The sequence below is a fragment of the Telmatherina bonti genome (assembly GCF_933228915.1).
Source record: "Telmatherina bonti genome assembly, chromosome: 21".
Classification (NCBI taxonomy): domain Eukaryota; kingdom Metazoa; phylum Chordata; class Actinopteri; order Atheriniformes; family Telmatherinidae; genus Telmatherina; species Telmatherina bonti.
The window spans coordinates 18,282,794-18,296,838 of NC_136630.1; the positions used below are offsets into that span (position 1 = coordinate 18,282,794).

The window sequence follows — 14,045 nt, forward strand, 5'->3', positions numbered from 1 at the left end:
ATAGCAGTGTTTGTACAGGAGCGTTTACTTAACAGTTTTTAAATTCAACTCAAACATCTCTCATCTTTGATATGCTTTTAACTGTCTTACAAAACACTTTTTCCAGTTTTGTTGAATTCATGAACTCAAGTAATGAACCTCTTCTACTGTCACCAGCCCTTTCATTGCCTGAGCTTCCTCATTTCTCCCATGTCGCTTTTAGTTGTAAGTTTGGAGGGCCGAGCGGTGCATTTGGCCACCCTGGTGCAGGAGGCCGAACAGCGGGTATCTGAGCTTCAGGCCCAGGTGCGGAATGAGGGTCCTGCTGAACTGGAGGGATCAGACCGGGAGAGGCAGCTGAAGGCTTGGGAATGGAGATTACGACTCTTCCGGCGCATGCAGACAGGCTTTGAGCATGCTAGTAAGTTTTTAAAGTGAATTTGATATTCTTTCGCATGCAGAGCAGCTGATAGATATTGTTACTCACATTGCTCCTGCAGCCCAGGGTTCATCTTTTGTTTTTATGCTATGTCTTCTTTTTCACAATTTCACTTTATTTCATAGCTACGTTAAAGGCTTCCATACAGGGAAACCTAAAATATGATTATGTACACCAGCATTTCATATGAATTGTGTTTGTGGTCATATTCTCACTCGCTAACTAGAAAGGTAGACATTTCATTCTTTCTACCTGAACTACTACGTTTAACATAAAGCCACAGCTTCTCCTGCTTTATAATGCAGTTCAGTTAAACAGCAGTTCAGTTCATCTCCTAATTCCATTTTGTTATAAGCGTGCATAAGTGAGATTACAAGCAGATAATGTAATGTGTAACACATTGTGGAAGGCTTTAATCTGCTTGCTGCTGCCAGTTTGTCACATTGCCTGTTGGCTTCTTTGTGTTTCCGCCGCCTCCTCAGGCCCTCCAGATGCTCCCAGTGTGGTTCGCCTGTCTGTCAGCAGCAGCGCCAGTCTACAGGTTGACTTCCAGGAACCTTTTTGTGTCAATTCAGCTGTGGTCACCAAGTACAAAGGTCAGCCATCATTTCATTGAGTGCAAACTAGTCACTATGACAACATTTTTAAGTTTCTTGTTTTGGCTAAATCCTAATCTTTTTTGTAGTAATTTTAGAGAATGATATTTCTGTTCTTTTAATGAATGACCATCATCTTGCATGTTTCTGTAGTTATTAAAAGATTGTTGATACTTGTGTGTGTTTGAAGTGAGTTGGAGCAGTACGCCATCATTCAGTCCTTTGGATGGTGAAATGCTAGTGGAGGATACAACTCTGCTACAGTGCAACATCACTGGATTAACTTCTGTAAGTTTGGCTTGAATATTTGTCTCCATTAAACGATGGGTACTGTAGATGATGGCCAACTGTAGAATCAGAAAGTAAAATCCCCCTTATTTCATCAAAGGATTTTTCCGATAGACCTTATATTCATGTACATTTAATCTCCCGCTACGCAACTACACAGCTCACACCACACAAAACAATTTGCACATGCATCTGGTCCAGCAATGTTTCCTCTCACTCCAGATAAAGCATAAGCAGCCACGCTTTATTTGGTAGTTTATGAATGACTAAGGAACACAAAAAAAGCCACTAAGCTGTAGCTTCTCCAGCTGTTCTTTCTGACAGACAAAAAAATTTGTGGGAGGTTACGCTTCCCCATGAAGCCCGTCAATAATATTCACACACAAGCGTGAAGGTTTTCCCATGCAAGGCCTATTTATTTTATAAATCTATCTCCACACATGTAGCCATGACAGACTTATCACCCTGAATATAAGACACTTAGAAAACTCTTTAGTTGTTATTTGCTGAAGGTCTTGGCTCCTGGCAATTCAGCAAAATGATTAAAAAGAGCAGCTTGGTAGCCTGCAACCTGATTTATGTTTGGCATTTTTAAGTGGGCATGTAGATAAATGGACAATATGCTTGTTGTTTGTTATTATATGAGAGAACCCCCCCCCACCCCCCCCACCCCACCCCCCACCCCCCAAAAGGACCTCAGCCTGAGTTCTCTCCTGTCACAAGACAGGGGTCAAGGCGAGGTCAGTAAGTGTTGGCGGCTGGTTTGATTGATTTGGCTGAGAAAGGAGAGACAGCGGCTTGCTGTCTGCAAACTAAACACAGAGACAGGCATACACAGATAACCTCAACTGCACACATACATATAAGGTTGTATGCACGTGTATAAACCACAAAACTGAGCTTAACTGTCAAATTTCCTGCCCTTCTAGGGGACATATTACTATGTACAGGTGTCAGCCTACAACATGAAGGGATGGGGGCCTCCAGGAGTTTCTATCCCAGCCTGTGCTGCACCTTCCAGTAAGTGTCCATTGTCTTTAAAGACGTTTGTCTCCATGTCTGTCTACATTTCACAGAAAGCCTTGATGATACAGTGCAGTGCATTCAAGCATGTTCCCCTGCAGTGTTTGTATTCTCACTAAATGAACTTCACTGCCCAAGTTTTCACACTATCTATCTATCTATCTATCTATCTATCTATCTATCTATTTATCTGTCTGTCTGTCTGTCTGTCTGTCTATCTATCTATCTTGTCCTCAGTGTACTTATACAACTTGATTTCAGTTTCTATATATATATATATCTATCTATATATATCTGTCTGTCTGTTTGTCTGTCTGTCTGTCTGTCTGTCTATCTATCTATATATATATATATATATATATATATATATATATATATATATATATATATATATATATATATATATATATATATATATATATATATATATCTATGTCTATCTATCTATCTATCATCTGGGGAACATATGAACATGTTTATCCTCATCATCACGTAGTGTTTTGCAGCAAGTGTGTGTCTCCATCTTAAAAACTAGGCTTTCCCCTTTCTGTCTCTCACTTTTTTTCATAACCATCCCACCTCCCTCCCTTGCTCCCACTCTCAGAGCTAATTTCGATGTTGCGTGTTTGTGTTTTCCATTTGGTCCTACCACTGGAAATATTTGCATGTCTGTGCTGTAGCGCGCGGCGCGGCCCCAACAGTGGGGGCCTTATACCGGGCCGTGGACGCCCATTAAAGGGCCCGCTTGTCTCTTCGGGACAGGCACCTTTCCGGGAATAGAGCTCACCGTGTTTCAGCCTTGTGCAGCCTCTCTCGGGGGCTCTGGTGGGGGGGTGGGGGGGGACGCTGATGGTGTTAGGGGGTGGGTTATCGCTGACACATCCTCACACAAGGTAGAAAGCTCTGCAGAGCCAGTCCATCATTAAGAGAAAACTCAAAATGGGTGTTTATGATTTTAAATGCATGTTTTCAGGGGTGTGTGTGATTGTAACACAAATTAAGAAGCTCTTTTTTGTTTTTTTGTTTTTTATAATGGATTGCAATTACATGTATATTTATAATTGAATCAGAAGAGCAAATTTATCGAAAAGACAGACAAAAAGAATAAATTGTCATCAATAAACGCTTTAAATTATAACAATTAGCAATTCAATCAGAATTTATTTTTCTTTTTTTAGTTGTAGTAAAGTGTTTTAACTTCTGTTTGCCAGTTACATAGGCAGCCATACTTTGTGTGTGTGTGTGTGTTTGTTTGTGTGTGTGTGTGTGTGTGTGTGTGTGTGTGTGTGTGTGTGTGTGCATTCATAAATACTGAGTCCAAATATGTGCAGTTAGCTATGTCTCTCCAGCAATGCAGCTTTCTCTCAGAATGAACTGTGTCGCTTTCACTAGAACACGCACAATATGTTTGCAAAGTTGTGTATTAACTGAACCGCACACCACTTTGACTTTCATCCAAAACTTTACAAGACAGACCAAAATAGAATATTTTTCTTTTTAAATGTTTTGCTTTGACCAACATAACCATATCAGAGTGGTCATAATGAGACTTCATCAGTGATGTCATCAGTCTAGTCTAGATAGATAAGTCTTTTTACTGCAGTGAGAATGATAACCTAAACAAAAAATAAAGTCTCTTTTACCGATCCACCTCTCTATCCATTATTTCCAGTTATCTGGAAATGGATCACATCGGTAGTTACCTCAATAGAGAATCCTGGACCTTCCTCTCCCTATTCAAGTTTTCTGGCTCTTTGGTCGGGACACTGAGGCATTCCCAAGCCAGCCGAGAGCTATAATCTCTTCAGTGAACCTTTGGGCCGTCCCAGGGAGGGCATTCAGAGGGCATCCAAACCAGATGCCCAGACCACCTCAAGTGGCTCTTTTGATGCATTTGAGCAGTGATCCCTAAAAGTGAATCCAGCCAATCAGAAGAAGAAGAAGCTCATATTGGCTGCTTGTGATTGCAGCCTCTTTCTTTTGGTCAGTACTCATGATTAATAGCTAGAGCTTTGGGTTGAAATGTACAAGTAAAGCTACATTGTTGCCTTCTGGCTTGGATCCCTCTTTATAGACTGGAAAACTAAATGAATATATATCAATTTGTAAAGTAGTCTCTTTACACAGATTGATCCAACATCCAAATTACTGCATATTTTCCTCCAATCCTACATAGTCAGTTTCCTGCTGTTTAACCCCAACTGAAAATATTTCAACTTCTCTGTTTGAGGAAGAGACTCACTCCCAACCCAGAGTGGAAAATCTACCCTTTTCTGACTGAGGACCATGCCGTCTGATTTTAAGGGAACTCATCCTGGCCAGTTTACATCTGTCTAAAAGCTTCCCCAGTGTTTGGTGGAACTCCCCACTCGATGAAGCCAACAGGACCAGATAATCTGCAAAGAAATATAAATTCAAATCCAATTTAGCTGGAAAGTCTCCACCTCTCAGCTCAGTTTAGAAATTGTTTTCATGAAGGTTATGAACAGAACTGGTGACAAAGGGCAGCCATGGATATTTCTATGTCATAGATAAATATGAACTCCCAGGAATTTGAAGGTCTGTACCCTCTCTACACATTCACCATTGACGTACAGGGAGGCGGCGGCAGCACTGTTCCTCCTGAAGTCCTACATGATTTCCTTGGTTTTTGTTATGTTCAGCGCGAGGTTATTCACTGTACATCACTCACCAGCTTTCAGAACCTCACCTCTGTCTGCTTATAAGCATATGTAAGAACCCCACCACCACCATGGCACCATTTGGGTAAGGATCATAAGCCCTCTTGTAGTCCTCAAAGCATGCCTCCTTATTGTGCTGGACTCACAGCTATTTGCTCACTAAGAAATAAATCCACAGAAGGTGTGGTTTCTACCATTCTGCATGTCACGCTGTCTCATATTTAGAAGAAGAAAACCTATGCCTGGTTCCTGTTCTTAGACTTCAGCAGTGCCTTCAACACCATCATTTCCCAGCCACTGGCAGGAAAGCTGCAGCTGCTACAGGTGAACAACAGCATCTGCAACTGACTCAGCAGCAGTAAACAGTCAGGATGGGACGCTGCACATCACAGCTGCACCATTTACTCTTCAGACTGCTCACTTTTAACTATACTCCCAGACTCTGCAGCAACTATATCCTATAGTTTGGAAATTACACAACACTGGTGGACAACAGCAAGTCTGCATACAGGGAAGAAATGAAACAGATGAGATCATGATGAAGTTCCAATAACCTTTTCCCTAATGTGGATAAGACCAGTGAGGTTGTTAATGATTATGACAAGCTCAGAGAAGAGACAGGATGCAAGGCGGAACCTTAATTGGTTTTCGCTATGGGGCTCTAAAATAAGAAACTCTTCTGAAGGGGTTAGCTTTTAACAGGCTTCACATCAGTCAAGCGCTTAATGGTGAAAAAAAATTAAATGTGAAGTAAATAATCAATTGTGATATATCATCATTAAGGGATATTGTGACTGCTTTTTCATTTCACTTGCAAAAAAATCACAACATTAATGTAGTGGAAATGGTAGGCTGGAAGTTAGGTTATCACTAAATTTCACAGTTCTTCCAGTATCTGCCCATAAAAGTATCTGCTTATGAAGTGTCATCCATCATTTTAATGGTGACAAGTTCATCCGAAGAAACTTCTTTTGTAATTTTTTTATTAGAGCTATAAATCTAAACAATTATAAACAAAGATAGTTAATGATATTTTCTTCTTTTCCCTTCAGGTTGGAGGGACATCGACGGCCGTGCTCCACGCCAGAGAGGCCAGAAGGAAGCTCTTGACCAGCTACTTGGACAGATAAAAGAAGCTCATCGCAACTGTGTTTGCCATGGTATTTACAAAGTTCGGATCAATATGAATGCTTTGTTTGCACAAAAATGAAATGGTAATATAAAAACCTTAAACTATTTGGATAGTTGACCCAAGCTAAAAGTTCAACCTGCAAAACTAAATCTGTTGCGTGTGAGTTGCTGTTCTCTTTGATCTATAAACTAGCACAGGTTAGAACATGTTTAAAAAACAATCTTAACAACTACAAATACACCTGACCCTAAACTTAAGATCAAATTTAATACGAGTATCAGGTGAAGCAAAGTGCGGTTGTATGAACCTCTGACATTTACTGAGGCTTCTGTCATTTTCGCTGCACTCGCCACACAGAACTGCGTTTTATCCAACCTTTGCATTCGTCCTTCAGAAACATTCTTTGGGGAAATAAAAACATCAACGGACAGTTCAATTCACAGGTGCAACATGTGAATTAACATGCGCTAATTGCTGTGTTTCATTTCACCTTGACAGACACTTTACAATCTGAGGCATGACAAGTACTTGAGGGTCCATGCGCACTAAGATGGCATACCACCTCCCCTCTGTCTCAGCAACACACACACACACACACACACCCCTCTGAGTCTTTCCATGACTCAGCCCTTCCTCTGCTGAATACCTCTCTCTCTGTGACAAAATGCAGATCAGCGTCTCTCGCACTCAAGCTGTTTATATCCCCAAACACTGCCGGCTGTAAGCGGGTCCCATAAGTGTCAAAACCTGTCCACATTGACTCCTTCATATGACGGCAAACTGCAGTTAGCATCGGCCAAGTTGTCTTTTTTTCTTTCATGCCCAAACACACTCACCTACTTACTATTGTTCACTGTGACCAGACCGTGTTTGCAACAGAGCGAGATGCAATATAATAGTCAGTATTGAGTGGCTCTTGGGTCGTCAGACGGGGGCTGATTGAGCTTGAGAGTTCAGGCACGGTAGTCAAGGTGGCGTGTCCCAGGGTCATGTTTGTTATTCCTGTAACAGACAAGTCTCGGGCTGGAGTCTGGAGAGGGCATAAATTAACACTGACTACTGCTGCCCCTCTCTTGCAACCCCCCGCAGCCTGCCAGTCGTATTGTCTACTGTCCTCACATATACACTTGCACGGAAAGATAGACAGGCTCACACACAGGTATGCATGTACATGGACAGACACAAATAATTTCAAGCACTCTTCTTCAACTGTGACTCTCCCACGTGTCAATGTACACCCCCCGCCCCCCCCATCACAGTCCGGCTTACGGCCCACACCACCTTCTACCTCTTGTCCAAACACTATTAATTAAACTGTGAAAGAGGCCTTGACTAACAGAGGCTCCCCAGCAGTCGGCCCTACTTGTCTGTCTTACTCAGTGTCAAATGGGGACTGAGGCCAGGAGGACTGGAGCTGAACAGAGTTGCGAGTTGGAGTGAGTTTTGGGGAGGTGAGAGGGGCCTGAAGGGTGCTGTTTTTTCTTGTAACTCCCCCTCTACTCGTCTACCTGAAGAGAAAATTAGTTCTTTTTTAGCCCCTGAATGAGGAGATTTATTGACTTTTAAGTGGCCTGGGGCAGGAGAAAGATCACCTGGGAGTCTATGAAGGGTTTTTGGGACTCAGTGCTTTTAATGAGTTGGGAGGTGCGTTATCTCACCAACAAGAACCCACACAAACACACGCATACATATATACACACACCTCCCTCTCCTGCCTTCAACCCCCTCTTGGCCCTCTAAAAATAAACATGTCCCCACAGACTTAACTGACCTCACTGTCAGTGAGTGGCAAAGGGTTAAGACACATACAGACAAACACACACAAATTACTACAGCTCCGTGGCTCCATGCATAGAGCTGAAGGCATGCTGTGCTCCAGCAGCTATAGCCTGTGTGGGTAAACACACACACACAAATACATATACACACAGTTAGTGCTCCCCTGAGACCTGAGAGCTAGTGGTTCCCTCTAGGCCAATAGTCTTCTGTTTGCAGTCAGCACAACTGTCAAATGGTAGTGCACCGCTGGAGAGCACGAAAACGTCAAAAAAACATTCAACCATGTTGTTGGACCTGTCAGGTTTGTTGTCAGTAAGGTAACAGCCTGTCACTGAAAGAGATATTTCTGGAGTTGGTCAGCACAGAAGTATCTATTGGTTTAGCAGGAAAATTGGACAGTCAATCAGAGTAATGGCACAGGGATCCTAAGAGCCCTCATTTTAAACATAAAGACCATCATTCAAGTAATCAAACTCAAGTCTGTTATAATGGCAGCAACAGACTCATAAAAAATCTGTTTTACTTTTCACACAGAGCAGTGCAAAGCTCCAACACAAGGCAGGAAGCACTCAGTATCCAAAAGCCTGCGACACCTCTTCCAACCCACCAGCAAGTTTGTCAAAAGTTTAAAAAGGTGGGTAAAGATTGATCCATCAAGTGTACTAGAGCTTAACGTTTCTGTCAGTAAAAATAGTCTTTCAGTTTGTTTAAGATTATTACTATATGGATCAACATTTCTGTAACACGTCTGCCTGTTTCCCCTCCCTGCCCTTCCCCTCAGAGGTCTCTATCTGACAACCATCTTCTACAGAGATGACAATGTGTTGGTGACGCCAGAAGATCAGATTCCTATTGTGGAGATTGAGGATTCTTACTCCAGTTCACTCATGCAGGACTTCCTTTGGTTCACTAAGGTAAACACACATAATAATAAAAAAAATAACAAAAAAGTTTGCCAGATCCTCTTAAAAAAAAAAAAAAAAAAGACAAAAAGAAAGACAACAATCTCGACACTTCATTGAATTTATGTAAATTTTCTTTCAGAAACTAAGACCCCATGCTCCCAGATGTCTTACAAATAATATATAAACATATATATATATATATATATATATATATATATATATATATACATATATATCTGTATATATATATATATATATATATATATATATATATATATATATATATATATATATATATATATATATATATGTATATATATATATATATATATATGAATGTAAAAACATCAAAACATACATAATATATATATATATATATATATATATATATATATATATATATATATATATATATATATATATATATATATATACATATATGTATATATTATGAATGTTTTGATGTTTTTACATTCATGAATCTCCCTGCAACAGGTGTCATACTTGTGGGAGGACATTTCCTGGCTCCAGCAGTGCCTCAACCCCTCCCAGTCATCTTGTTCATGCACTCTGCAGACTCGTCTGAAGATGCTGCAGGCTGTCTCCCAGCTACAGGTAGTACAAGAGTTTTGTGTTGAAGTTATCATCTTATTAAACTGAAAAATTCTTGTCACTATCATCACTTTATGGTTATTTGTGATTGCCTTTTTATTAGGGAATTCTGGGAACCCAGGACCTTGGCCAGGTATATTTTGAGCCAATAAAAGACAAGCATGGTAATGCCTTACTAGTGCTGCTGAAGGACATGAGCACCTGTTCCAACCTGGATGGGGTACGGTGGACGCAGCTTTGTAAACTACAACTCCAGCGCAAGTCCATCTCGTCCCCTGAGGAGCCCACTGCATTGGACATGCTCCTCATCACGCTCCACGTGAGTCCTACAAGAATACACAAGCAGCAAAGTCTTCTCAGTTCTGCAAAATTGTCTTTTTTTTTTCCCTTTTGGCATTGATGGAGAGCTGTCAGCAATGCTTGTTGCTAACATGGGCTCATTCTTCGCATTTTTTCTATCACCCAGATATTTGGCAGGATTTAAAGGCGTAATGTAAGAAACATTGTCAACAAGAAATGATCCTAAACATTTAATCACTGGGATTTGCTGTCAAGTTTTAAAAACTCTCATTCACAGAAAACCAAACCTGACATAACAAACATGAAGCTTTGTGGCTGAAACAATGCAACTGTAAATTGAAATGTGCTTTCAATTACATTTTGCTGCTTGTGTAGGCACTCTTTATTTAGACAAACATTCATCATTGTGACGCTGCTCTTCCATTCCTCACTGTTATTGCTTGGGCACTCATTTTCTATTCAAATGCATTAAAATGCCAATTTTTAGGTCAGGTCTTAGACAGCTGCCAGCCTTGTATGAATTACCAACACTAAAGCTCCTTTCTTTAAAGTAAAGAAGCTGACAATTCAACAGGCTGGACTTCATGATGATAATCATCTAACAGTGTAACCGTTGTTATTTAATGTTATATAACTGATGTTATGTTGCCATTTTGTTCACAGAAACCATAATATGGAACTAAACCACAAGTTGATTTTGTCTACATAGTCCAGTAAACCTGATACTATTGTTGCAGTGCTGTTTGGTCTCCAGTGTGCACTGGTTTGGCCATATGGTTCTAAAACAATAGTGAAGTCTCTTCTGACAAAACCACAGTTCACTGAAATATTTGTTTTGTGGGCCGTTATGGACAAATTGTTTGATGAAATACATAAAAAATGTGCTGATGGGCTATTTTTTAGCGCCGACTTCCTCTTTAAACATGTTGAAATATTTTAGACTGAAGGCCCTCAAGAACAAACTGACCTAACTAACATAAAAACAGCTCAATTTAACAGAGTGTAAACCAACATAGCATCACTTTACTCTGTTTACCTGCCGTTCACAGGAGAAACTGGTATATCACAGACGTAGCAGGAAGCTTTTATCTCCAGGCTTATATCTGGGCTACCTAAAGCTGTGTACTTCAGTGGAGCAGATAAGAGCACTGGTACCCCAGAAACTCCCCAACGTCCTCTGTCACACCAAAATTCGGGACAACAGCAACGTGTCAAGGTGGGGTTCATATGTCATGATCATGTAGTGCAATAGCATGAAATTCCATAAATCACTGAGGTTGATTTGACAACACTGTATGATGATATTATGAGCTAGACGGCTCACTTCAACGGAATATCTGAAGTTATCTGTAACATTTTTAGGGAAGAGTGGCAGTGGCTGCAGGCCCTCAGCTCCCTGGAAGAGTCTATTGAAATGGACCACGACGTGCAGAGTGCTCCCCACCGCCTCCTACACGACCTGCGCAGTGCCATCAAGGACCTGATGGCGCATATCAACATCCCTGGCAATCAGGTAAGAATGATGCCAGCATCAAATGGACATTGCGTCATCATCAGACAGTAAGCCTGGTTGCTTTCTAGTGAGTGGAGTTTGCGTAGAGCGATTGCTTTTGAGTAACAACACCGAGCTCTTGAAAGGATTCTCATAAATATATTCATTTGTGTTTTAATTTTTTATTAAAGACTCACTGAGAAACACTTGTCTGTGTGTCTAGGCACAAGATTTCCGTATATACAGCCAGGAAGTGTTGGAGTTTGGGGAGAAAGTGTCCTTCTTGCTTCTCCTACCACCTTCAGATGAAGTGTGCACAGCTCCTGGTCAGAACAACCCGTATTCCCCCCGCTCCGGTTTCCTCACCCTGCCCCTACAGATCTTCGAATTGGGTCAGTGTATCAAATGTTTGGCACATTCAAATCACATCTAGCTTCCTGCAATCAACGGCACAGCACTTCCTTTTACTTTTGCCTAACTTGATGTACTTTCTATTACAGTGCACTTTAATGCCTATTGCCCCAGTTTCATCGGCCAGTACTGTAGGGTTTCGGCTTTGCTGGAGCTGGAATCCCTCATGTCGCAGCAGGCATTGCGAGAGGCCTTCTCTGAAGGAGAACTCCTTGCTGCTAAGAAGAAACACCAGCAGGTTCAGGAACACATGCAGGTATGACCACAGATTGCGTCCATTGCATGCACAGAGAAATAAATACAGCTGGAATACTTTACTACGCCTGCTCAGATCCTAATGAACTTTGTGAGGTAAACTATCATGACTGTGCAAACAGCAAATGGAGGAGGTGTGGCGGGATGCAAGGTGGATTATGGATGCCCTGCAGTATGCCCGGTACAAGCAGCCAACAGGAGGAATTTCCATAAGCTGGATAATTGACTTCTCCAAGGAAGTAATACCAGACAAACCTCCCTCCACCTCCTCTCAGCCAGACTTCATGCCCTCTCCCATGCCTTCACCAGAACCCTGCTGCAAACACTCAGGTCAGACACATTTGCAGGAATGCAGACTCTCTAATAAGAGTAGAACTTCATCTACTGAAATTCTCAGACTGTCCTTTTCATCACATCGTTCAGATTTCCCTGGTCTATCAGATGAGGAAGGTTCCTCTGAAGTCTTCCTCACCACCGACAGCGACTACGACTCAAGTCGGGCCCAAAGTCCCCGTGAGCTGGACCTGTTACCCCCCTCACCTCTCTCCTCCACTGCACCCTTTGAGCCCCGTAGTTTCCTGCGCAGTGATGGAAGCGGCCCTGGAGGAGGGATATGTCTCAGTGGAGGTGGACGTGGGGCTCTGCGGGATTCAACGCCAGACGTCCTCCAGGCCTCTGAGCAGCAGCTGGGCAGGGAGGGTGACAGGTGCGGAGGTGGGGGAGGAGTTCGGTGTGCAGGAGAAAGGCGTCGGGGGGCCCCAGAACTGTTTGACAGTGACTTCATCCTGCCTAGTCGGCAGATCGAACTGTTGCACATCACAGAGAAGAGGCAGGCCTTCTGTGTCAGAACCAGCAGTCTGGAGTTTCCCTCCACCAAATCATCGCACCACCAGCCTTACTCTCACCACACCACTTGCTCATCTCCCTCCACTTCACCTCAGCAAAGGTGGCACAGGCCCTCTTCGGTGGACCGCTGCTGTTCTGGCGAACGCTGCCAACCACAGCTTCCACCAGCACGCACGTTATCAGAGGACAGCGGCACCCAGAGACTCTCCTCACCGTCACATGCTGTGTTCAGGAAAGGCTGTCACGTCACACTCACAGTGTACCCACAGTATCGCACAGGCCTGCCAAAGGAGACCAGTGTTAAGGTACTGATGCACAGTTATTTGATTCATTTCAAACTGCTGTTGCTTTTCATGCTGAAAAAAATGTTTCTTTTTCTGCCCTTTAGCTTTGTGTGACTCCAGGCACAACAGCTCGGGAGATGGTCCAACTGGTAGTGCAGGAGATGAACGTTGTGTCGCGGCGCATGCTGGGTAGCAGCAGAGGTAGCGACGAACAGGAGCGGTGTGTGTACTACAGCCCTGAACAGATCAAGCACTTTGGCCTTGTGCTAGTAGTGGACAACAGAGAAAAGTGGCTCCAGGACGACTTCTGTCCCCTAGAGCTCCAAAACCCCTGGCTAAGGGGAAAACTCTGCGTGCGCATTAAGGAGTATTCACCACTAGCACTCAAATACAGCCGAGCCACCACAGTGTGACACTTCTCATAATGGAAAGAGAATGCTTTAGACTCTTTTGATGAATGTGTGCATTAATTATGGAGTTTCGTTTTGTTTTGTTACTGTGGTGACACTGTCCTCAGCTGCAGCTATAACATATTTCCATCTTTCCTGCTGAGTTTTTTTTTTTTTTTTTTTTTTTTTTTTCATGTGAGGTCCTCTGAGAATCTGTTTCCATGAAATGTGTTCTCCAATACGTTGAACCCTTTTATGAATATCACCCCCTCATATGGACACCAAATGAACAAGAACAAAGTAGAAACAAAAGAGAAAACCTTTTTTTTTTTTTTTTTTTTGCACTGTCAGAAATAATTTAGCAAAAAGTTGTGATACTAAGCAAGGTTAGCAGAGCTTCTCTCTGACTTCTTTTCTGATTGACGTCAGTACATTGGGCTGAGGGTGCTGCCAAAATGACATGGGGAGTACCAACATCTTCCGAAGCCACACACAGAAAGGGCTTTTCCTATGAGCCTTCTTATGGTGTCATCCCCCAAAAGCTGTCGGCTTCAGCCGTTTAGCCCCCATGTTTCCAGGATGTGGGCTCTGGACTTTTCCCAGAATACTGAATGGATGAGAGAAGCACAGAGGT

General features: G+C 42.4%; 1 protein-coding gene across 1 annotated transcript in view; it reads left to right on the plus strand.

Annotated features, from left to right (window-relative positions):
- The window catches only part of ankfn1b (ankyrin repeat and fibronectin type III domain containing 1b), a gene marked incomplete at both ends in the record, with an annotated part of 119,106 nt that extends 105,671 nt beyond the window's left edge, over positions 1 to 13,435 (plus strand). Inside the window, 15 exons of the mRNA XM_079260575.1 lie at positions 203 to 400; positions 901 to 1,014; positions 1,205 to 1,302; positions 2,232 to 2,322; positions 6,059 to 6,166; positions 8,452 to 8,551; positions 8,699 to 8,831; positions 9,318 to 9,437; positions 9,538 to 9,753; positions 10,784 to 10,950; positions 11,097 to 11,247; positions 11,450 to 11,618; positions 11,727 to 11,893; positions 12,015 to 13,043; positions 13,127 to 13,435. Of these exons, the coding sequence (XP_079116701.1) occupies positions 203 to 400; positions 901 to 1,014; positions 1,205 to 1,302; positions 2,232 to 2,322; positions 6,059 to 6,166; positions 8,452 to 8,551; positions 8,699 to 8,831; positions 9,318 to 9,437; positions 9,538 to 9,753; positions 10,784 to 10,950; positions 11,097 to 11,247; positions 11,450 to 11,618; positions 11,727 to 11,893; positions 12,015 to 13,043; positions 13,127 to 13,435 (3,170 nt within the window). The remainder of the gene's footprint in view (positions 1 to 202; positions 401 to 900; positions 1,015 to 1,204; positions 1,303 to 2,231; positions 2,323 to 6,058; positions 6,167 to 8,451; positions 8,552 to 8,698; positions 8,832 to 9,317; positions 9,438 to 9,537; positions 9,754 to 10,783; positions 10,951 to 11,096; positions 11,248 to 11,449; positions 11,619 to 11,726; positions 11,894 to 12,014; positions 13,044 to 13,126) is intronic.
- Positions 13,436 to 14,045: the final 610 nt, after the last annotated feature.